Here is a 26,326-nt window from a genome sequence, read left to right as displayed (position 1 = left end):
GGTGAAGTATGGTATGAAGTATGGCTCTAGCCCACGAAGAGATGGTATGTTTGGTCCCCCACTCCACAGCATTACCAGGCTCAACTGTTACTATGGGGAGATGCCAGGCAACTATTTATGGGTCAAGAGTCATTAAAAGGCTTTGCTGAGCCCTTTTAGCAGCCAGCTAAAAAGCAGCACTAACAGAGAACAGTACTTAGAAGCACATCCCCCAACCGCCCACCAACCCAAACCGGATGCCTGATCAAAAGAGAAAACACAGAATTCATACCTTTAAGGTAAATAGAAATAAAACACAATCTTTACATAGTCTTATGCTGTGTCATGGAAGAGCCTGCTACAACATGGAGTAGTTGAAGTGAATAACATAGATATGCATTTAAAGGGGAGTTACGTAAGTACACGGGAGATCAAGGAACAGAAGATTATGTTGTTGGGTGAAATGAACTGAGTTGAGAGGAGACTCGTGTCGCACAGATTTGTTGAGCTGAATGGCCAATTTTGTGCTGTACATTCTATGCAATGACATGATATTCAAATAAAAGGGTAAGAGCAACACAATTAAAGCTTGGCAGTTCTCACAGGCAATGAATTCATAGAATTACAATTTATATTTATATAATGCTTTAAATGTAATAAAATATCCCAAAGCACTTCATAATGGCATTACAAAACAAAATATGACACTAAGCCACATGCAGGGTATTAGGGTATACATCCAAAAGCTACCAAAGAGATAGGTTTTAAGGAGTATCTTAAAAGGAGGGCAATGAGGTAAAATGTTTAAGAAGGAAATTCCAGAGCTCAGGGCCCAAGCAGTTTAAGGCACAGCCACTAATGATGAAGCAATTAAAACCCAGGATGCTCAAGAAGCCAGAATCAGAGGAACACAGATATTTCAAGAAGCGGCTTTGTGGCACAATGGGTTCCCTGCCTCTGAGTCAGGAGCGCCAGGTTTGAACCCATCCCAGAACTTGATGGTCAAGGAAAGTGTGTTCATAGCAGCCAAACAGGTTAATTATCAACCTGCAAATCCTTCCAACACCAGCCAATGGCAGGCAGTAAGAGCAGGAGAAATCCCTGGTCAGCCATGTGATGGAAAGAAAGTTCAAGCCCCTACCATCACTATACATAGCTCCAGACTACAGCATGCATGTAAAAGTGCATGTTGCCACAGCAGCTCAGACTCCATGAGCGATCTGTAGGACACCACCATCAGGGTTGTGTGGCTGGAGTCAATTACAGAGAAAAGGAGGGGAGAGGCTATGAAAGAATTTGAAAAAAAAACTAATTGAAAGATTAGCTCCACCCTGTTCTCTTGCCCACATGTCTGTCCTTGGCTTGCTGCATTGTTCCAGTGAAGCCCAACGCAAACTGGAGGAACAGCACCTCATCTTCCGACTAGGCACTTTACAGCCTTCCGGGCTGAATATTGAATTCAACAACTTTAGATCTTAAACTCCCCCTCCCCCCATTCCCACCCCGTTTCCCACCCCCCCCCCCCCCCCCCAACCGCTTTTTTTTTCAATAATTTATATAGATTCTTCTTTCCCCACCTATTTCCATCATTTTTAAATCTAAAACTAAAACCTTGTTAGTCTTTCCACCCCACCCCCCACTAGAGCTGTACTTTGGATATCCTGTCTTCCATTCTTAATTTGCACTTTTCTTAGACAAATATCACCACCTTCAACACCTCTTTGACCCTTTTGTCTGTGACATCTTTTGATTATCTGCTCATCTCCACAATCACCACACCCTCAATGTCTCTCTCTCTCCTCCCCACCCCACCCCCCCACCACCTTAAACCAGTTTATATTTCTCCCTTCTTCTAACTATGCTTCAGTTCTGCCGAAGGGCCATGAAGGCTCGAAACGTTAACTGATTTCTTCTCCACCGATGCTGCCAGACCTGCTGAGTTTTTCCAGGTAATTCTGTTTTTGTATAGAAAGTGACAGATAGCCCTATGCGGGGGAGGGGGGTTGTGGAAAAAGGATTTAAAAATTAACAAATAAAGGGATAAAATAAAATCAAATAAAAATAAATAAATAAGATTTAAAAAGGGGGTCAAGATGGAGGAGAGTTCATGGTCTGAAGTTGTTGAACTCAATGTTAAGTTCGAAAAGCTGTAAAGAACCTAACTGAAAGAGATGCTGTTCCTCCAGTCTGCATTGGGCTCCACTGAAGCACTGCAGCAGGCCAACGACAGACATGTGTGCATGAGAGCAAGATGGTGCGGTGAAATGGCAAGCGACAGGAAGGTCTAGGTCATGCTTGCAGACTGAGCAAAGGTGTTCCGCAAAGTGGTCACCCAGTCTACATTTAGTCTCCCCACTGTAGAGGTGACTACATTGGAAAAAGCAAATACAGTAGACCAAATTGGAGGAGGTGCAAGTGAAGCACTCTCTAAAAGGAACGTTTGGGGCCTTGGACAGTGAAGAGGGAGGAGGTAAAGGGGCAGGTCTTGCACCTTCTGTGATTGCATGGGAAGGCGCCATGTAAAGGGCATGAGGACTTGGGGGTGATGGAGGAGTGCACCAGGGTGTCACAGGGAGAACGGTCCCTATAGAATGCTGACAGTGGGGGTGAAGGTAAGACGCGTTTGGTGGTGGCATCATGCTGGAGGATGATCTTTTAAATGCGGAGACTGGTGGGGTGAAACGTGAGGACAAGAGGGACCCCATCGCGCTTCTGGGGAGGGAGGGGAAGGGGTGAGGGCAGAGGTGCGGGACAAGGGTCGGACACAGTTGAGGGCCCTGTCAACCACCGTAACGGCAGGGGGGGGGACCTCGTTTAAGGAAAAAGGAAGAGATGTCAGAAGCGCCATTTTGGAAGGTGGCATCAACAGAACAAGTGCGATGGAGGCGAAGGAACTGAGAGAATGGGATGGAGTCCTTACAGGAAGCAGGGTGTGAGGAGCTGTAGTCGAGGTAGCTGTGGGAGTCGGTGGGCTTGTAATGAATATTGGTGGACAGTCTATCACCAGAAATGGAGACAGAGGTCAAGGAAGGGAAGGGAAGAGTCGGAGATGGTGAGGGTGAGAGAGGGGTGGAAATTGGAAGCAAAATCGATAAATTTTTCCAAGTCTAGACGAGAGCAAGAAGCGGCATCGATACAGTCATCTGTACCGAAGAAAGGGTTGTGGGAGGGGGCCTGAGTGGGACTGGAACAAGGAATGTTCCACATATCCCACACAAAAATAGGCATAACTGGGGCCCGTGTGGGTACCCATAGCCACACCTTTTATTTGGAGGAAATGAGACAAATTAAAGGACAAATTGTTCAACGACAGAACAAGTTCAGCCAGGCGGAGGAAAGTGGTGGTAGCTGGGGATTGTTCAGGCCTCTGTTCAAGGAAGAAGTGGAGAGCCCTCAGACCATCCTGGTGGGAACAGGTGCAGAGGGATTGGATGTCCAAGGTGAAGAGGCAGCGGTTAGAGCCAGGAAACTGGAAACTTTTGATTGGCATAGGGCATCAAAGGAATCATGAATGTAGGTGGGAAGAGACTGGATAAGGGGAGAGAGAATGGAGTCAAGATAGGAAGAAATGATAAAAGCAAAATACTACAGATGCTGGAAATCTGAAACAAAAATAAAAATTGCTGGAAAAACTCAGCAGGTCTGACAGCACCTGTGAAGAGAAAGACAGAGTTAATGTTTCGAGTCCGTATAACTGTTCTTCAGAACTGGAAGAAATTAGTTCTGTGGGGCAGGAACAGGCTAACACGATGGGTCTATCAGGACAATCTTTTTTGTGGATTTTTGGAAGGTGGTGGAAGTGGGCTGTGCAGGGCTGGGTGACTATGAAGTTGGAAGCTGCGGGGGTGGGGAGGGAAGATCTCCATGGGAGATGAAGTCAGTGACAGTTCTAGAAACAATGGCTTGATGTCAACTCTTGATGTTAACTCTGTTTCTCTCTGCACAGATCCTGCCAGACCTGCTAGGTTTTTCCATAATTTTTTGTTTTTATTTCAGATTTCCAGCATCCGCAGTATTTTGTTTTTAAATTAATCCCTACACCCTGCTTCCTGTAAGTTAACCAATCCTTTATCCACGCTAACATGTTACACCCTGCGCCATGTGCTCTTACTTTGCTTAGTAAACTTTGATGTGGCACCTTATCAAATGCATTTTGGAAATCCTAATACACTTGTACAGGTTCTCCTTTATCCACCTTGTTTGTTACTTCCTCAAATTACACATTTTCCCTTTCACAAAACCATGTTGAATCTGCCTGATCCCATTATGATCTTCTAAATAGTCTGCTATAACCTCCTTAATAATGGATTCTAGCAATTTTCCTTTGACAGAGTTAGGCTAACTGTCCTGATTTCTGTCTCCCTCCTTTTTTAAATAAAAGTGTTACATTTGCTATTTTCCAATCCACTGGGACCCTTCCAGAATCCAGGGAATTTTGGACGATTAAAACTCTCACCACCCTTTGTCAGTACAGTCCAGATCATCAAAACACGCTGTGTAAAAAATTCTCATCTTGCCTGTTTGCCTTAAATCTGTGCCTGCTGGCTCTGACCCTTTCTGCCATTATAAACTGTTTTATCCTTATTTATTCTATCAAAACCATTTAGGATTTTGAACACCTCTATCAAATCTTCTCTTAACCTCTGCTCTAAAGAGAGCAGCCCCAGCTTCCTTAGTCTTTCTACGTAACTGAAATCTCTCATCCATGCACCACTTCAGTAAATATCCTCTGCACTCTCTCAGAAGCCTTAACATCCTTCTTAAATTGATTTGGACACAATATTCCAGATGTGGTCCAGTGATTTATGGAGGTTTAGCATAATTTCCTTGTTCTAACAAGTGTGAAAAGTCTTCAGCATCTATGCCTCAAGCTGCTGTTTTCAAAGGACTGAAGTTAAGAAAACTCACTTTGAATTTGACTTGTTCAGGGTGTCATGTTTCTTTGCCTGGGTCTTTTAAAATCTGTGTCTTACTGTTACCTTAACAAAAGTGTAACTGGGAGTTAGATTGATTAGGGAATTTAGAAGTTATCATAGTAGTAATTTGTAGATCTACGTATGTATTTAAAAATCATTTCTCATATTAATAAATGTTTAATCTAGTTTTGTAAAACCTATAAGACTTGGTCTTATGACTACTGAATTCAAGGCACGCATCTTGAAATTTATACAAACTGCAAAACAAGTTGTGGTAGTTGTTTCAAGTTTCCCTTTGGGATTTGAACAACTCAGCATTTACCATTGGCTGTTCCATAACACGTGTTCACAATAGAGGATACAAAAAATATTCCAGCAATAGCTGCAAATCAGGAGGTGAAAGGGAGAGGGGAACTTGGTGAAATTGAAATCACTAGAGAAACGGTACTGAGCAAATTGATGGAGCTGCAGGCTGGCGAGTCTCCGGGTCCCGATGGACTACACCCTAGGGTTTTAAAAGAGGTGGCTAATGAGGTAGTCGATGCGCTGGTGTTAATTTTCCAAAATTTGCTAGATTCTGAAAAGGTTCCATCAGACTGGAAATTAGCAAATATAACCTCTCCATTCAAGGAGGGAGGTAGAAAACAGGAAATTATAGGTCAGTTAGCTTGGCGTCTGTCATGGGGAAGTTGTTAGAATCAATCAATAAGGTGGTTATATCTGGGCACTTAGAAGAGCTCAAGGCAATCGAGAAGAGTCAGCATGGTTTTGCGAAAGGAAAATCATGTTTAACCAATTTATTGGAGTTTTTTGAAGCTGAGTAGGATTGGTGAGTATTTCTAGTCTTTAAAGTAAAAGTAAGGTCTTCAGTTTGTGTTTAGGTCTCTCGTCTTTTTTTCTCAAAAATAGCTTAAGTATAAGATCGATACTGGTGCAAAAAAAATTACAATAAAGTGTGAAGAGGGGGTATTCTTCAAGTGTAAAGAGCAGGAATACTAGAGTAATTAATTAATTAAATTAAATATAATGGTGCTGGCAAGACGGGTGATGTGTTGCTGCTGCAGCATGTGGGACCTGCTGGACACCAAGGTGATCCAGAACGAACACATCTGTAGGAAATGTTTGCAGCTCAAGGAACTTCAGATCCGAGTTCAGCAGCTGGAATCCAAACTGCAGACATTGCACCACATCAGGGAGGGGGAAAGTTATCTAGACACTTTGTTTCCGGAGGCGATCGCACCCCTCAGATTAGGTGATTCAAATTTGGTCTGTGATCGGGGCAGGAGAACGTGACTGCAGGGGAGGCAGCTATGGGGATCCAGCAGGTACCATTCGAGGAGCTTCAGTCCCTGCAATTGTCCAGTAGTTACGAGGTTCTTGCAAGCTGTGTGGACGAGAGCAGGGATTGCAAGGAGGATGAGCGAACCACCACGGCACCGTGGTACAGTGAGCCATTTAAGTGGTGTGGGGAGGAAGGAAATAGGAACATAGCGGTGGTAGGGGACAGTATAATTAGGGGGATAGATACTGTTCACTGCAGCCGTGAGCGTCAGTCCCGAAGGCTGTGTTGCCTGCCCGGTGCCAGGGTTAAGGACATCTCCTCAGGGCTGGAGAGGAACTTGTGTGGAAGAGGAGGGGTCCAGCTGTTGTCATCCACTTTGGTACAACAACATTGATAGGACTAGAAAGGAGGTTCTGTTGAAAGAATTTGAACAGTTAGGGGCTAAATTAAAAAACAGAACCTCCAAGGTAATAATCTCAGGATTACTATGAGCAAATGGGCATAAGGTAAATAAAGTCAAGGAGTTAAAAGCGTGGCTCAAAGATTGGTGTGGGAGGAATGGGTTTCATTTCATGGGGCATGAGCACCAGTATTGGGGTAGAAGAGAGCTGTTCCAGTGGGATGGGCTTCACTTGAACCGTGCTGGGACCAATGTCCTGGCGAATCAAATAACTAGGGCTTTAGAGAGGGCTTTAAACTAAATGGTGGTGGGGGATTCTGGAGAGGGGATACGTATGCTTACAAAGCTATGGCAGCTTGTCAGGGCAGCTATTTAGGTAATGATTCCCAGAGTGTGACAGGAAGGGACAGAGTGTGCAAACATAAAAAACAAAGCAGCAAATAGGGTCAAAGGGCAAAATTAATGGCTCTTTACATAACTGGACATAGCATTTGGATCAAAATAAATGAATTAATGGCACAAATAGAGGTTAATGGGTATGATCTTATAGCCATTACGGAGACATGGTTACAAGGAAATCAAAGCTGGGAACTAAATATTCAGGGGTATGTGACTTTTCAAAAGGGCAGGCAGGAAGAAAAGGGTGGTGGGGTAGCTTTGTTAGTACGAGATGGAATAAGTACGATAGCAAAAAATGATCTTGGATCAAAGATGTAGAATCCATATGGGCGAAGGTGAGAAATATCGAGAGGAAGACAACACTGGTGGGAGTAGTCCATGGGCCCCCTAACGGTAGCTATACTGTAGGGCAGAGAATAAATCAGGAGATAATGAGGGCATGTAAAAAAGGCAGTACATTAATCATTGATGACATTAATCTTCATGTAGATTGGGAAAATCAAATTGGCAGAGGTAACCATGAGCAAGAATTCATAGTGTGCATTCGGGACAGTTTCCTAGAACAATATGTTGTGGATCCAACCAGGGATCAAGCTATTTTGGACCTGGTAATGTGTAATGAGCAGGTTTAATAAATGACCTCAGAGCAAAAGATCCCCTAGGAAATAGTGACCATAGTGAATTTAGCATTCAGTTTGTGTGAGAGAAACTTGGGTCGAAAACAACTGTACTAAACTTAAATAAGGGTAATTACAAAGGAATGAGGGCAGAGTTAGCTGGAGTGGACTGGGAAAGGAGGTTAGCAGAAAAGACAGTTGATGAACAATGGCAGGTGTTTAAGAAAATAGTTCATGACTCACACCAAAGACATATCCCAGTGAGGACGGAGGATTCAAGGAAGGGGATAAACCAACCATGATTAATCAAAGAACAGAAGGAAGGTATCAAATTGAAAGAAAAAACATACAATATGGCAAAGTTTAGTGCTAAGCCAGAGGATTGGGTAAATTTTAAAAACCAACGAAAGGTGACCAAAAAATAATAAACATGGAGAAAATAAACTTTGAGAGTAAACTAGCAAGTAATATAAAAACTGACAGTAAGAGCTTCTTTAAATATATAAAAAGGAAGAGAGAAGCCAAAATGAACATAGGCCCCTTAGAGAATGAGGCTGGAGAAATAATAATGGGGAACCAGGAAATGGCAGAGGTGTTCAATAACTACTTTGCATCAGTCTTCACGGTAGAAGGCACAAATAGCATTCCAAAAATGCTAAATAATCAAGGAGCAAAAGAGGGGGAGGAACTACATGCATGCCTATCACTAGAGAAAAAGTACTAGGGAAACTAATGGGGCTAAAGGCCGATATGTCACCTGGACCTGATAGTTTGCATCCTAGGATATTAAAGGAAGTAGCTACACAGTGAATGCACTGGCAGTAATCTTCCAAGAATCCTTAGATTCTGGACAAGTCCCAGAAGAGTGGAAAACTGCCAATTTAACAACCTTATTCAAAAAGGGAGAGTCACAAAAAACAGATAACTATAGGCCAGTTATCTTAACATCTGTCATTGGGAAAATGTTAAGAATCTATTATAAGGGATGTAATAGCAGAGCATTTATAAATGCATAATATAATCAAGCAGAGTCAGCATGGCTTCATGAAGGAGAAATCATGCCCGACAAACTTACTAGAATTCTTTGAGGTAACAAGCACGATAAAGGGGAACCAGTAGATGTAATATATTTGGATTTCCAAAAGACGTTTGACAAGGTGCTGCACATAAAGCTACTTAATAAGATAGGAGCCCATGGTGTTGTAGGGTAGTATATTAGCATGGATAGAGGATTGGCTAACTAATAGAAGACAGAGTTAGGATAAGGGGGGCATTTTCAGGGTGACAACCTGTAACTAGCGGAGTGCCAAAGGAATCAGCGCTGGGGCCACGATTATTTACAATATATATTAATGGCTTGACTGAGGGAAGTGAATGTACTATTGCCAAGTTTGCAGATGACACAAAAATAGGTGGGGAGACAAGTGGTGAGGATGACAGAGTCTACAGTGGGGTATAGACAGGTAAAGCGGGTGGGCAAAAACTTGGCAGATGGAATGTAATGTGGGAAAATGTGAGGTTAGACACTTTGGCAGGAAAAATAGAGGAGTTGAATATTATTTAAATGGAGAAAGACTGCAGAAAGCTAAAGCACAGAGGTATTTGGGGGTCCTCGTGCATGAATCACAAATAGCTAGCATACAAGTTCAGCAGATAACAGGGATGGGAAATGGAATGTTGGTCTTGCTAAAACTATACAAGGCACTAGTTAGACCACACCTGTGAAGAGTTTTGGTCCTCTGTCTAAGGAAAGATATACTGGCATCAGAGGCAGTCCAGAGAAGCTTCACTAGGTTGATCCTGGGTATGTAGAGATTTTCTTATGAAGAGAGGTTGAGTAGATTGGGCCTGTACTCATTGGAGTTTAGAAGAATAAGAGGTGACCTTATTGAAACATATATGATTCTTAGGGGGCTTGACAGGGTAGATGCTGGGAGCTTATTTCCCCTTGTGAAAAGTCTAGAACCAGAGGGCATAATCTCAGAGTAAGGGGTTGCCCATTTAAGACAGAGGTAAGGAGGAATTTCTTCTCTGAGGGTGGTGAAACTGTGGAATTCTTTACCTCAGAGGGCTGGAGAGGCTTGGTTGTTAAGTATATTCAAGGCTGAGGTAGACAGATTTTTAATCAGCAAGGAAATATGGGTTATGTGGAAAAGGCAGGAAAGTGAAGTTAAGGATTATCAGATCAGCCATGATCTCATTGAATGGTGGAGCAGACTCAATGGGCCGAACGGCCTACTTCTGCTCCTACCGTCTTATGAGTAACACGCGCGGTGGATAAAGGGGAGCCTTTGCTCCCCTTTACCCAACTCGCATGTAGACGTACTGTACATGGATTTCCAGAAGGCATTTGATAAGGTGCCACATCAAAGGTTATACAGAACATAAAAGCACAGGGTGCAGTGGGTAACATATTAGCATGGACAGCAGATTGGCTGGCTGGCAGAAAGTATGCATAAATGGGTCTTTTTCAGATTGGCAGGATGTGACGAGTGGAGTCCCACAGGGGTCTGTGCTGGGGCCTCGAACAAAAAAGCAGAGTATTGCTTAAATGGAGAATGGCTGCATAATTCTGAGGTGCAAAGGGGTCTGGGTGTTCTAGTACACGAGTCACAAAAAGTTAGTATACAGGGACAGCAAGTAATTAAGAAGGCTAATGGATGCTATCCTTTATTACAAGAAGGATTGAACATAAAAGTAAGGGTGTTATGCTTCAGTTATACAGGGCATTTGTGAAACCGCACCTCGAATAGTGTGTGCAGTTTTGATCTTATTTAAGGAAGGATGTAAATGCATTGGAGGCGGTTCAGAGGAGGTTTACTAGATTGATACCTGGAATGAATGGGTTGTCTTATGAGGAAAGATTGGGCAGACAGGGCTTGCTTCTACTGGAGTTTAGAAGAAAGAGGGGTGATTTGATTGAATTATATAAGATCCTGAATGGCCTTAACAAGGTGGACATCAAAAGGATGTTTCCTCTTTTGGGTGAGTCCAGAACTAGGGGGCACTGTTTTAAAATTAGGGGCTGCCCTTTTAGGACAGCAATGAGGAGAAATTTTTTCCTCAGAGGGTTGTGCGACTTTGGAACTCTCTGCCTCAGAAGGCAGTAGAGACGGGGTCATTGAATATTTTTACGGCAGAGGTAAATATTCTTGTTCGGCAAGGGAATCAAAGGTTATCAGGGGTAGATGGGAATGTGGAAATTGAAACACAAGATGATCAGCCATGATCTTATTGAATGGCGGAGCAGATTTGAGGGGTCAAATGGTCCACTCCTGTTCCTATTTCTTACGTTATTATGCTATTATGTTCTAAGTTTTATGCACCATGTGTTCACCACAACTCTCTCCTTTCTGTCTCTTAGCCAATTTTGTATCCATGCTGCCACAAGCTTCACGATCAGCAGATTAAGTGCAGGCAGGGTTGGAACCCGAGCCTTTCCTCCTGTGTAGGCTCTCTACACCAGCATCCGAGATCAGCTAACTCTGCTGAGGCTGAAAATGGAATCTGGCCCTTCCTCCAACCTGTATGACTCAGTGCCCCACCAGGTAAGAACAGCTGGTTCAGCACAAGCAAAGGATGGAACCAAGCACCACCGTGCTCTTTGTGGAGCTCAGTACCACACCTGAAATCAGATAACACAACAAGCTGGTGATGGAATCTGGGCCATTTGTTAACTATGGGCTTCAGTACTGCAACTGGTAAGAACAATTAACTCAACACAAGCAGAGGATTTAAGCCTGGGGTTTTTCTGTTCTTTGTGTGGCACAGTATCCATCCCAGTGAGATGAACTTACATACCTAAGGCAGGGAAAGGAGCGTTGGCCCACCCTGCTCAGCTCAGTATTACACCGGATGAGATCGGCTACCTCAGCACAGGCCAGCGATGGAACGAGTCCTTTATGGCGTGTTTGTGGTCAATGTCACATCATGCAAGATAAATTAAACAAATGCTGTGGATGAAATATGAGCCCTTCCTTCTCTTTAGTTCCTTTCAATTGACTGTACTTACAGTACACCAACTGATCAGGCTTAGCGCTTTACCTAGTTTTCTCCCCCCTGCCATTTGAGAAAAAAATGGACTTAACTTTCCATGCTAAGCATTCAATAAGTATTTGGATGTTTACTAAGTAGGTAAGCTACATGTTCATTCTGCATGTCCATATAATTAGCGTGGAGAAGAGGAGGAACATGAGAATTTAATCTTAAAAGTCAAACTCAAGCTCAAATTCAATGGTGGCATTAACCCAATCTCTCTCCAAAAAGGACATATATCAACTGCTCCTAGTTTCTATGTTCCCTGCTCCTAGTTTCTATGTTTCTATAGCTCTTGGGGCAAAAGGGATCAAAGGGTATGGGGAGAAAGCGGGAGCAGGCTATTGAGTTATCAGCCATCATGGCCATAATGGATGGCGGAGCAAGCTCGAAGGGCCGAATGGCCTACTCCTACTCCTAGTTTCTATGTTAACTGCAATCATAGAATTTACAGTGCAAGAAATAGCCCTTTGACTCATCATGCATGCCCATGCCATCTCTTCAGGTGGAGCTATCTACTCTCGTCCTAATTCCTTTCTCTGTTTTCATATTTTTGTTCTTTCTTTTCAAATGATTTACAAGGTCCTCTGTAAATGATGCTGCAATTTAATTATTAGCTGCTGGTGAAAGTGTTTCATGTTGTAATAATCTATTTTTTTTTAAATTTCCAGCTTCCCTTTCCACTCTTCCACCGAAGGCTTTGAACCATTCTCAATATAATTCAACAACCAGCGGAAATAACCCTTCAGCCATCTCTTCATTATTGAATTAACTAAATAATTTAATGAGATAAATGACCAGATAATCTATTTTTGGTGATGTGGATTGAGAAATAAATGTTGGCCAGGACACGGAGAATTCCCTTGCTCTTCTTTGACTAGTGCCAGAGGATCTTTTACCTACACCCAAGAGGACACATAATGCCTTGGTTTAATGTCACATCAAAAAGTCAGTGCAATATTTCTTCAGGGTTACACAGAAAAGTCAGTCTACATTAAATGCTGTTCCCAATGATCATATATACATATTCACTTTATCTATACATTTCCTCAAAAAATTGAACTGAAGCACAACTTGCCTTTTACAAATTCATGCTGTTTCCGATTAAGGTGTGTATCTTTCAAGGTGTGTATAAATTTCCTTGTGTGTTATGGACTGTAGACACTCACCCACAATAGAAAATTAGATTAAGTGGTCAATGGCTTGCAGGATTATTTTTTCTCCCATTTTTTAATAGGGATCTAACATTTGCCATCCTCCAGCCCTTTAGATCACTTCAGATTTTTAGTGACTGCCATTAGCACCCCCCACCACCAAATATCTTTGGACATTTACTTTTTAAGTGCACGTGAGCTGCTACTAGGTCTTCCCAAAAAAGCTGCAGCTAGTTTAAGATTAATTTCCGATAGTTTAACAAACCTTTCTTCTACAAAGGCGAATTGTTGAAGAATTAACTTTTATTTCTATTAACCTTAAGGAAAGTATTTTGGTATTCTTCGCTTATATAAGAATAACGTACAAATATATTTAAATTACTCTTTAGTGTCCATAGTTAACATTTCACAGAATATCACTGCCATTTACCTTCATATGGTGTGTCAGGAGGCCCTGCAATCTCTCCCCTCAATTCTGTGAAGTTTTCATCTACGAGTTCTACTTTTATTTGATTCTTGCTGGTCTTAAAAAGAAAAAAAAGCACAGGATAAGTTCCAAAATATTACAGTAATAGTTATATTTTATAATTTTTTTCATCTCTATTCATACTGCTATCACATTGGTCAGAGTATGTTAGCTGCAGACAGCTCATGCCAACATAACCTAACTATTCATAAATCAAAATGAAATGCAACATGATTTCAGAAACTACAGCTAACTGAAGAGTACTGCAGCGGGTTTCTCAGACTTACTGTTGGGTAACATTAAAATAAGGTTTCACTGTTTTAGGATGGAAATTTACTCTGAAATATTCAAAAAGTAACTTTAAAAAAAACATACTTGGGAGTTGCATTGCTTTGGCATTATGTTGGCCAGGGGTTTTGTGGAGACTTGGATTACATTAAATTGAGCTAAAAAAAATTACTCAGTGCATTAGAAAAACAGTAAAAAGAGTACAAAATCAAAGATTCCCTGACCATTTGACCTATAGGGATATTTTAGCCATGTTAAAAAACAGGTTTTACCATCAACATTTACCAGGCTTTAAAAAAATTCTGCTTTTCTACTCTTACAACCAAAGTGAATAACCTCATACACATTATATTCCATCCACAGCCTTGTTGCCCACTCATTTAACCTGACTATATCTCTTTGCCAGTGTCTTTCTGTCCTCCTCGCAACATTCCCACCTAGCTTTATATCATCAGTAAACTTAGATACATTACATGTCTCTTTGTCTTAGTTATAAATATACATTGTAAATACCTGAAGCCCAAGTTGATCTTTGCTGCATTCAACAAGGCTGCCAACTTGAAAATGCCTTATTTATCCCTCGTCTTTACTGTCTGTCAATTAATCCTCTATCCATTCTATTATATTACCCAAAACTCTAGGAGCCCTTATATTGCATATTAACCTTTTATGTGACACCTTATCAAATGACTTTTGGAAATTCAAGGATACGTCTGCTATATCTATACCCCTACCCTACTAGTTACATCCTCTCAAATATCTAATAAATTTGTCAAGCATGATTTCCCTTTCGTCAAACCATGCTGACTTTGTCTGATCATACTATGATCCAAGTGTTAAGGCTTCTTTAATAACAGGTTCTAGCATTTTCCTCAATGACTGATTTTAGACTAACTGGCCTGTAGTCCCCCGTTTATTCTTGCCCTCCTTTCTTGAGTAGCAAGGATACGATCATACTTGGTTAAGTTGCGAGCCCTTATGCATCCCTGTTTAATGCCTAACAACAGTTATGGCCTCATCTTTCACATGGGAATATACTGAACACTGATGACACCTCTACAACCAGCAACTATTCATTAGTGAAGATAATTATGGCACAGCCAGTGGTATGGGCTGAGTTGTTCAAATCCCAGAAGGAAACTTGAAACAACTGTCATAATCCATTTTTTCAATTTGTATGTTTCAAGATCCAGGCTTTGAATTCAATAGTAATCAGACCGAGTCTCGAGGTTTTTTATAAAACTAAATTAAACATTTATTATTACAAGAAAAATTGTAAGCACGTACATATGTCTACAAAATTACTACTATAATAACTACAAAAACCCCCTAATTAATCTGACACTCAGTTACACCCCTGTTAAGCAACATAGTAAAACTCAGATTTAAAAAGACCCCAGGCAAAGCACATTGGACCGTACAAATTCAAAATGAGGTTCTTTGCAGATACAGTTGCAGGCGTACAGGCTGGTTAGATCTTAAATGCCTCTGCCCCACACACACACACACACACACAAACTCGTTTCTGTTTATACCTAGCTTTTCCTTTGAATGTAAATTTTCCATTGTATTACTAGGTTTTTAACGTCACATCTTCTAACAATAACATTTTCATTCCACTAATTTTATTCGTGATATAAACACATTGCTTGGCATCTCCCAGCTAGGTGCAAGATTTCACCTATTCTTTTGAATGGTTATTCAACAAATGCAAATGTACACTTTACCTTTTAACTTCCTTACTGTTGCCTCAATTAACATCTCAAAACTACTATGCATCAAAGCACCCAGACTAGCTGGTTTTAGTCCAATTAAGACACGCATACAGACACCACTAAATTCTATTTTTTAAAAATAATTTCCAATAACATTATAAGCATTAATCTCTTCATGACATCTTTTTTTTTATACATTCATTCGTGGGATGTGGGCTTTGCTGGCTGGGCCAGCATTTATTGCCCATCCCTCGTTGCCCTTGAGAAGGTGGTGGTGAGCTGCCTTCTTGAACCGCTGCAGTCCATGCTCCTTATTGAAAAATGAACCGTCCCCCTGCTTATTGAAAAATGAAACGTCATAATTCTAAAAGACGGCTTAATTTTTTATTAACCCATCTTACACTATCTCCTATGCTTATCTATGTACTTGTGCTATTACATTACCAGATGCATGCATTAACAAAACAATACATGCACATACACATTCCAGTTCAGTGTCCAGGTTTTAAAATGTCCAATTTTTACTCTAAGCTTCAAACTCCTGATAATGCATTTGCAATCAGATTCTTGCATCCAGCGACATGTATTATCGATAGATTAAATGATTGCAGTAATAAACTCCAGCTGAATAGCCTTGCACTTTTGTCTCGAAATTTGTCCAGAAACTTTGAAGGATTGCAGTCTGTATAAACAATTGTTTCTGACAAGTTGTTTGCCACATAAATGTCAAAATGCTGCAATGCCAACACCAAACCCAACATCTCCTTTTCAATTGTTGAATATCTTCTCTGTTGTGCATTCAAATTCCATGAAAACTACCCTATTGGTTTTTCAATTCCAGTGTCATCTTCTTGTAACAGTACAGCCCCAATACTTATATCACTTGCGTCAACGGCCAACTTAAATTGCTTTGCATAATTGGGTACTACCAAAACTGGTGTCTTAGTTAGTACAGTTTTCAAACTATCAAATGCCTTCTGACACGCTTGTGTCCATTGAAGCTTCTTCTTTTTTAATAGTTCAGTCAGTGGAGCAACCACACTGCTAAATTTTGGTACAAATTTCCAGTAAAGCTCACTCATGCCCAGAAATTTTAAAACCTCTTGTCGCGTTGTAGGCACTGGGAAATCCACAATAACCTTGACTTTCACATCTCTTGGAACTACCTTACCATGTCCAATGGTATGGCCTAGATATTCACTCTTAGCCAAGTTCACCACCAAATTAGTTCTTGTAATCAAGAAAATAATTCTTCCAGGTGCTGTAAATGCTCATTCCACATCTGACTGAAAACTATCAGATCATCAATATAAACAGCACAATTGCTTAGACCTGCAATTCCTTTGTCAGTCTTTGACGTGTCGCAGATGCATTCTTTATACCAAATGGTATGACTTTAAAATGATATAGTCCATCTGGTGCCACAAAAGTCAATATCTCCCTTGCTCTCTCCGACAACGGTACTTGCCAATAACCTGTTAGCAAGTCAAGCTTTGTGATAAATTTCGATTGTCCCACTTTCTCAATGCAATCTTCTGACGGTGGTATAGGATACGAATCCGCTTTTGTCACTGCATTCAATAGTCCACACGCAGTCGTTATGTTCCATCCGGTTTTGGTATCAGCACAATAGGCAAACTCCAGTTACTGCAACTAGACTCAATGATATCATTTTGAAACATGAAGTCAATTTCTTTTTGTACTTGTGATAACTTTGCCGGATTTACTCTATGAGGATGTTGCCTTATCGAAGATGAAACTGTTACAGGCATATCATGTATAGTTAAATCTGTCTTCCCCAACTTATTCCCACAAATAGGTTTGTGTGATTGCATAGCTTTTGCAAATCACTTTGACACTTGTGTGAAAGGTAACTCAATATTACATTTAAGTTTTCAAGTAACCCCTCATTATCTAATTTAATTAGAGGAAAATCAATTTCAGAGTCTTGCATTTCTACCTCTTTCTCATTATCTACCAACACTAACACCCCCTTTTGGTCCTCTTCTCTGTAAAAGTACTTTTAAAGCATATTTACATGGCACCCTCTGCTTCTTCCTTCTATCTGGAGTATTTATTAAATAATTTACTTCACTCAAATTCTTTTCAATCGTGCAAGGCCCACTAAACCTTTTCCACTACTCCAACAGTAACTTCACCTGTCTTCCACTTACTCTTTAAATTTACCTTCCACAATGAAATAGGTTTATCATTTCCATGAATCCCACTTATTATCAGCTGTTCCTGCAATACTCCTTCTGAACAATAAGTATCACTATCCCACAACATTAAGGATTGACTAGCCCGTATCTCAAAATTTTAACATCTTTACCTACTCCACCCTATACGCATGGAAAGACTTCTCCTTCACATACAAAATCTTTGAACATTTCTGCAACCAGCACCTCAGAATTCTCTTGCTAAATTGTGAACACATTCCCACTTCTTTACATTTCACTGATTCTCCCTGGTTACTTGTACACAAACCACTGGTTTCTCCTGTGCCTGAACCTCAGAACCCACAGTACATTTACCACAGAACTTTTCTGCACCCCAATAATTCCAACAGATTTTCCCTGCAATTTCCAACACACTGACTTTGTGTGCCCCACTTTATTACAGTGAAAACACCTCAACTCTTGAATGTCACTTCTACCCTCAGCACTTTCCCTTTTATTCTGAAAAAACTCATTGGGAATTTTCAGCTACTACTCCTTTTCCCTGACTACCTACCTTCCTTTCACCTTCCTGGATTTAAAAGGGTGATGAAAAAAAGGTTTAGCTCTATGCACTAACTCAATCATCAGCTATCTCTGCTGCTTGCCTTACAGACTCAACCCTCTATTCCTCCAAATGAGTTCTCAATACTGAAGGGATTGAATCTTTAAATTCTTCCAAAAGAATTACTTCTCTAAGAGCTGCATATGTTGTCTCTATTTTTAATGTCCATATCCACCAGTCAAAATTACTTTGTCTTACTCTCTCAAACTCAATATAAGTTTTCCCAGGCTGTTTTCTCACATTCCTAAATTTCTGTCTACATGATTCAGGAACCAACTCATATGCACTCAAAATAGCCCCTTTCACCACATCATAATTCACCGATACTGCTTCAGACAGAGAAGCATATACCTCATTCGGTCTACCCACCAACTTAGACTGTACCAAGAATGTCCAGTTTTCCTGCGGCCATTTCATTTGTTTAGCTATCTTCTCAAGTGAAATAAAGAATGCTTCAATATCTTTTTCCTAAAACTTTGGAAGAGCTGGTAAAATTTAAAATCTCCCCGCTGGGCTCTACACTGGAGATAAGCCCTTCCCCACCTATCTATGGGTGGAGCCAGGGGAGATCGGTAGAGTGTTGAACGAACACTTCACATCCGTCTTCATCCAAGAGAATGAGAATGAAGGTATGGAACTCGGGGAGAGAGACTGCGAAGTTCTTGAGCAAATTGATATAGGGAGTGACAAGGTATTGGAGGTGTTGGCAGGCTTAAAAGTGGACAAATCTCCAGGTCCGGATGATTTGTGTCCCAGACTGTTGAGGGAGGCAAGGGAGGAGATTGCAGGGGCTCTGACCCAAATTTTTAATTCCTCTCTGGCCACGGGGGAGATGCCAGAGGACTGGAAAACAGCTAATATGGTTCCGCTATTTAAGAAGGGTTGTAGAGATAAGCCAGGGAACTACAGACCAGTCTCACGTCAGTGGTAGGGAAACTATTGGAGAAAATTCTGAAGGAGAGAATATATCTCCACTTGGAAAGGCAAGGTTTGATCAGGGATAGTCAGCATGGCTTTGTCAGAAGGAGGTCATGCCTAACAAATTTGATTGAATTTTTTGAGGAGGTGACCAGGTATGTAGATGACGGTAGTGCAGTTGATGTAGTTTATATGGATTTCAGCAAAGCCTTTGACAAGGTCCAACATGGGAGACTTATAAAGAAGGAAAATGCACATGGGATACAGTGTAATTTGATAAGGTGGATTCAAAATTGGCTTAGTTGTAGGAGACAGAGGGTGATGACAGAAGGCTGCTTTAGTGACTATAAGCCCGTGTCCAGTGGTGTACCACAGGGATCTGTGCTGGGTCCCCTATTATTCGTCATTTATATAAACAACATGGATGACTATGTGGGGGGTAGGATTAGTAAGTTTGCGGATGACACAAAGATTGGCTGGGTGGTTAACAGTGAGGTTGAGTGTCTTGGGCTACAGGAAGATATAGACAGGGTGGTCAAATGGGCAGATAGGTGACAGATGAAATTTAACCCTGAAAAGTGTGAGGTGATAAACTTTGGAAGGAGTAATTTGACAAGGAAGTATTCAATGAATGGCATGACACTAGGAAGTTCTGAGGAACAAAGGGACCTTGGCGTGTGTGTCCATAGATCTCTGAAGGTGGAGGGGCATGTTAGTGGGGTGGTGAAAAAGGCATATGGGACACTTGCCTTTATCAATCGAGGCATAGATTACAAAAGTAGGGAGGTCATGCTGGAGTTGTATAGAACCTTGGTGAGGCCACAGCTGGAGTACTGTGCGCAGTTCTGGTCACCACATTATAGGAAGGATGTTTTTGCATTGGAGGAGGTGCAGAGGAGATTTACCAGGATGTTGCCCGGGATGAAACATTTAAGTTATGAAGAGAGGTTGGATAGACTTGGGTTGTTTTCGTTGGAGCAGAGAAGACTGAGGGGCGAGGTGTACAAGATTATGAGGGGCATGGACAGGATGGATAGGGAACAGCTGTTCCCCTTAGTTGAAGGGTCAGTCAGGAGGGGACACAAGTTCACGGTGAGGAGCAGGAGGTTTAGGGGGGCTGTGAGGAAAAATTTTTTTACCCAGAGGGTGGTGACGGTCTGGAATGCGCTGCCTGGGAGGGTGGAGTACCTGGATGGGTACTTGGCATGTCATAACATTCAAGGCTATGGGCCAAGTGCTGGTAAATGGGATTAGGTAGGTAGGTCAGGTGTTTCTCACGTGTCGGTGCAGACTCAATGGGCCAAAGGGCCTCTTCTGCACTGTGATTTTCTGTGATCCTGGCATCTCTTTTTTAACTGCCAACATTTTCAGTTGGAATTCTCTCCCCCTTCTCTATCTTCACAATTTCTAACTCCCTTTCCCGTTTTCTTTCTTCTTCCTGGCTTTCTGTCTGTTCCCTTTGGAATGCCCTGTCTCTTTCCTTTGCTTCCAGTTCAATCATTTTCATATGCAACCAGAATTGAGCCTATTCCAATGACCCACCCCTTGGAAAACTCTGTCTCTCAGGTATCCCTTCCAACTTCAAATACTGTGCTATCACTTCAATTATGTCTGATACCCCCGCAGGTAACCCCAATTGTAATTTATTCGCCAACTCTGTCAACTGACTCCTGGATACTTTTTGTAACTCAAAGTTATATCTACTACTTCCAAAAAATATTTAGCCATGGATACAGCCATTTCAGCAGCCTCACCACTTCAAAAATACCTCACACCCACTCCTGAACTCAAGAGCTTCTCGTACTTAAGATTCACCAATCAAGGAATTTCAAATATATCCCACCAAGAGCCCCCAATTATAATGGCACAGCCAATGGTAAAGGCTTAATTGTTCAAATCCCAGAAGGAAACTTGAAACAACTGTCATAATCCATTTTTTCAATTTGTATGTTTCAAGATCCAGGCTTTGAATTCAGTAGTAATCAAACTGAGTCTCGAGGTTCTTTTTATAAAACTAAATTAAACATTTATTATTACAAGAAAAATTGTAAGCTCATACATGTCTACAAAATTACTACTATAATAACTACAAAAACCCCCTAATTAATCTGACACTCAGTTAAACCCCTGTTAAGGCAACATAGTAAAACTCAGATTTAAAAAGACCCCAGGCAAAGCACATTTGACTGTACAAATTCAAAATGAGGTTCTTTGCAGATACAGTTGCAGGCGTACAGGCTGGTTAGATCTTAAATGCCTCTACCCCACACACACACAAACTCCTTTCTGTTTATACCTAACTTTTCCTTTGAATGTAAATTTTCCATTGTATTACTAGGTTTTTAACGTCACATCTTCTAACAATAACATTTTCATTCCACTAATTTTATTAGTGATATAAACACGTTGCTTGGCATCTCCCAGCTAGGTGCAAGATTTCACCTATTCTTTTGAATGGTTTATTCAACAAATGCAAATGTACACTTTACCTTTTAACTTCCTTACTGTTTCCTCAATTAACATCTCAAAACTACTACGCATCAAAGCACCCAGACTAGCTGGCTTTAATCCAATTAAGGCACGCGCACGCGCGCGCGCGCGCACACACACACACACACACACACACACACACACAAACTAAAGTCTATTTTAAAAAATAATTTCTAATAACATTATAAACATTAACCTCTTCATGACAGGACAGGGAAACAGTACATCTGATCTTCCAGCAATTTATTAAGCCATTAAAAACCTTCTGAAAGGTTGTAGAAAACAGGTAGACTGCTTTTGATGATTGGTTAGTTTTAGAGTGCATCCATGCGACATTGATGGAAATTGGGGCAAACTATCAAGTTCACCTCGGATTTGGAGGCCTCACTTGCATTGCCATCTGGAAAACTAAACTGGACTCTCAGGGATAAAGTTGGTAGCGTGCACATTGTGATGTCACAAATAGCTAGGTTAATTTTGGGGAATTCAAATTGTTCTTAACAGGAGGCAGGGAAATGAACAGGACTACAATATTCAGGATTCATAAAAATAGTTGCTCACTTGCCTTGTGAGCAAAGGTCTTTGATTTAAATCTGAAACTGCCAGATACTGTTTAGGCAATCAGGTCTGCAGATCAACTCCCATCTGCCACTGGTCCTCTTTCCACACTTCCTTTAACATTGTGACAAGGCAAAGTAGTAATGCTGAAGATGGCATATGAATGCAGTTTAAAACAAAAATGGGGAAAAATGAAATTACGGGGCTCTTGTTTAAGGTTTTTTTCAAATATATTTTGCATAGGGTTCATCTAACACATGTTGAAAATATCAAATCACAGCTAAGAAAACCAGCCATTGTTCTGCTGATTATTCTGACCTTGAGGATAACTTCATCTCTTCTGAAGAGATGGCAAGCACTTGCCAATTTATGGAAACTCCAAACATCAATTAGCCACTAATGGACTTGATGTGCTTAATCGACCACTTCCAACAGGGTTTACCTGAGAGGTATTAAAACAACCGGCCAGGTTAGCAACTAAACGTCAGAATTGTGTTCCACCCAGTTTACGCAATGCCAGGGGAGATCAGCTAATAATGATGCCCTCAGTCAATTATAGATAGTGTTAAAATATTTTTTAAATCCTGTTACATATTGAATGTTACTACACAATAACAGGTAAACTGTGTCCTTGAATTGCATTTTAAGCAACAAGATGAAGGAAATTGTGGAATATAGCTGAAATTTTTAACCAAATGCTTGAGCTAACTTGCAGTTTAGATAAACTGAAAAATAAATCAGTTTGGTCTGCAAATGTGAATTTGGTGTTTTTTTCTTGTGAATTCCATAAACACTGAAGTACCAGCAACAATTTTTGAATGAAATGTATCTATGCAAAATTATACAAGTTGTCAGAATAACTACATTAAAAGACAGAAAATAAATTGGGGCCCTGAAAATAATTGGGACTCCAAAATTATAGGAATTAGAATTCATGCAACAGGCTACATTTGAAAACACCAATGCATCAAATTCAGTAAAGTGAACAGGCAGATAACCAGCATTCAATGCGACAGCAGAAAATGCTGGAAAAACTGAGCAGGTCTAGCAGCATCTGTGGCGAAACAGAGTTAAACTTTGAGCCTGTATGGTCCTATCACTAGCCTTCTATCCAGCTCGACCTGCTCCATCCCCCCTTAAACAGTATGAATTTAATCACATTTCTACTTCTCTTTAGCTCTGAAGAAGGGTCATATGGACTCGAAACGTTAACTCTGTTTCTCTCTCCACAGATGCTGCTAGACCTGCTGAGTTTTTCCAGCCTTTGCTGTTGTTGCTTCAGATTTCCACCATCTGCAGTATTTTGCTTTTATCTTAGTGTACAATACAACAGCTACAGTTTAGTTACTATACAATAATATTTGCCAAAAAAATTAGTTCCAAGATATCAGACTGTAACATAGCCTTTCTTTAAGAAGTTTATCTTCCAACAGTTTATCTATCATACAACTTACACTTCCATAGGTATTCTCACAAAAAGGTTGGAGTGCTTTACATGATGACAAACCTCAAGCAGGAGGGAGATGGGGAAATTGGAGGAATATAAGAAAAATGAACAAGAATATGGCCTGCAACATTCCGGGTGAGCTGATGTTTAAGCAGGTTGGAAACAGAGAACATTACAAAAATCCAACCATAGTCACTTCTAAAAAGCTGCTAGAAGGTCAGTATGTTACAGTGTACAAATTAGTTTTGCAATATGAAATGGAATTTGTTCATCATTTTCCGGTTAAAACTTAACCTTAAATTCTGGGCAGCAAATGCATCGTTAACAAACGCAAAAGAGAATATAGTCTACACACGTTTCTGGAAAAAACTATGACTTTAGAAGTAAAATAAAAGGTACGGTGCAGTACTTTCAAACAGCATTTCCTTTTCATCTGTTGACTTTCAACAGAATCTAAACTTTCGGCAATGGTTTTCCCTATGAAAATGAGACCACTAGTGTGCAAAGATGAGAAATAGTAAAAGATAAGTCACTTGTGGGATTGACATATAGGCCCCCTAACAGTAACGACACTGTAGGACGAGGTATATAGGAAGAAATAATGGGGGCTCGTGAGGAAAGTACAGCGACAATCATGGCCGGTTTTATTCTACATATAGATTGCCAAGCGTAGCCTGGAACACAAGCTCATAGAGAGTCTTCAGGACGGTTTCTTACAGCAGCGCGTTCCACAGCCAACCAGAGGGCAAGTTATTCTGGATCTGGTAATGTGCAATGAGACAGAGTTAATTACCTCATAATGAAGGCACCCCTTGGTAGCTGTGATCATAATATATGATTGAATTTCACATTCAGTTGAGGGAGAGAGGAGTGGATCTGAGACTAGTGTTTTAAACTTAAGGGTAATTATGATGGCAAGACGACAGAGCTGGCTAAAGTGAACTGGAAAATTAGGTTAAGCGATAGGTCAGTAGAGATGCAATGGCAGACATTTGAGGAGATATTTCAGAATGCTCAGAAAGATACGTGTCAGAGAGAAAGAAAGGCTCTAAGAGAAAGACACTCTGTCTGTCTGTGGCTACTGAAGTTAAAGAAAGTATCAAATTGAAAATGAAGGTGTATAATTCCACAAAGATGAGTGGCAGGTCAGAAGATTGGACAGAATATAAACAATAGCAAAGAATGACTAAAAATTAATATGGAGAGAGAAATTAGAGTATGAGGGAAAGCTAGCTAGAAATATAAATACAGATAGCAAGAGTTTCTACAGGTATCTTAAAAGGAAGAGAGCATGTAAAGTGAGCCTTGGTCCTCCAAAGAGTAAGAATGGGGAATAGTGGAAAATAAGGAAATGGCAGATGAATTGAACAGATATTTTGCATCTGTCTTCACTGGAGAGGATACAAATAACATGCCAGAAACAACTGTGAATCAAGAGGTGAAAGGGAGGGAGGAACTTAAAACAATTACAATCACCAGGAATGGAGAAAATTATTAGAACTAAAAGCTGACAAGTCCCCAGGTCCTGATGGGCTTCATCCTAAGGTCTTAAAAGAAGTGACTGCTGAGATAATAGATGCATTGGTTTTAATTTTCCAGAATTCCCCAGATTCTAGAAAGGTCCCATCAGATTGGAAAATAGCAAATGTGACTCCACTATTCAAGTAAAGGGGGAGACAAAGCTGGAAATTACAGATCACTTAGCTTAACATCTGTCATAGGGAAATGACTGGAATCTATTATTAAGCAGATTATGGCAAAGTCTCAATGGAATCAAGCAGAGTCAACATAGTTTTATGAAAGGGAAATCGTGTTTGATTAATTAATTAGAGATTCTTGAGGAAGTAACAAGCAATGTGGAAAAAGGGAAACCTGCTGATGTGCTGTACTTAGATTTTCAGAAGGCATCTGACAAGGTACCACATCAAAGGTTATTATGCAAAATAAGAGCTCATGGTGTAAGGGGTAACATGTTAGTGTGGATTGAGGATTGGTTAGCTAACAGGAAGCAGAGTAGGGATAAATGGGTCTTTTTTGAGTTGGCAAGATGTGACGAGTGGAGTGCCACAGGGATCAGTGCTGGGCCTCAACTATTTTCAATTTATATCAATGACTTGGATGAAGGGACCGAATGTATGGTTGCTAAATTTGCTGATGACACAAAGATGGGTAGGAAAGTAAGTTGAGAAGACGACATAAGGAGTCTGCAAAGGGACAGAGATAGGTTAAGTGAGTGGGCAAAAATTTGGCAGATTGCGTTTAATGTGGGAAAATGTGAACTTGTCCATTTTGACCGGAAAAACGGAAAAAGGAACGTATGGTTTAAATGGAGAAAGACTGCAGAACTATACAGTACAGAGGGATCTGGGTGCTCTGGTCCACAGGTCAGGAAAAGTTAGTTTGCAAGTGCAGCAAGTGATTAGGAAGGCAAATGGAATGTTGTAATTTATTGCAATGGGAATGTAAAAGTAGGGGAGGTTTGCTACAGTTGTACAGGGCATTGGTGAAACCACATCTACAGTACTGTGTACAGTTTTGGTCTCCTTATTTAAGAGAGCATATAAATGTGTTAGAAGTAGTTCAAAGAAGATTCACTCGACTGATGCCTCAGATTGGGGGGTTATCTTACAAGGACAGGCTGGGCCTATATCTATCGAAGTTGAGGGACACAGTTTAAAAATAAGGGGTCTCCCATTTGACAGCATGTGTTTGTCCATGACGGTATTGAGAGAAGTGACAGAGTTCTTGTGGAGACAAACTCCTGTCTTCAAACTGAGGACAATCTCCATTCTGTTGTGTGGTGCTACCACGTTAAATGGGATAGACTCAGAACAGGTCTAGCAACTCAAAGCTGGGCATCCATGAGATACTGCAGGCTAAA

At 40.8% G+C, this 26,326-nt stretch overlaps 1 protein-coding gene and 1 long non-coding RNA gene across 5 annotated transcripts in view; both read right to left on the bottom strand.

The window, feature by feature from the left end:
- Nucleotides 1-26,326, bottom strand: part of LOC144683608 (uncharacterized) — a 559,012-nt gene that overhangs the window by 488,635 nt on the left and 44,051 nt on the right. The window lies entirely within an intron of this gene.
- ube2kb (ubiquitin-conjugating enzyme E2Kb (UBC1 homolog, yeast)) overlaps nt 1-26,326 on the bottom strand; it is a 105,482-nt gene that overhangs the window by 74,712 nt on the left and 4,444 nt on the right. For all 4 annotated transcript variants that reach the window (XM_078546739.1, XM_078546730.1, XM_078546749.1 and 1 more), the window contains exon 2: nt 13,213-13,306. In XM_078546739.1, the coding sequence (XP_078402865.1) occupies nt 13,213-13,306 (94 nt within the window). The remainder of the gene's footprint in view (nt 1-13,212; nt 13,307-26,326) is intronic.

Source organism: Cetorhinus maximus, chromosome 1 (assembly GCF_964194155.1).
Source record: "Cetorhinus maximus chromosome 1, sCetMax3.hap1.1, whole genome shotgun sequence".
Classification (NCBI taxonomy): Eukaryota; Metazoa; Chordata; class Chondrichthyes; order Lamniformes; family Cetorhinidae; genus Cetorhinus; species Cetorhinus maximus.
The sequence above is the reverse complement of the archived record's forward strand: the minus strand, read 5'-3'. Positions and strand labels throughout refer to the sequence as shown.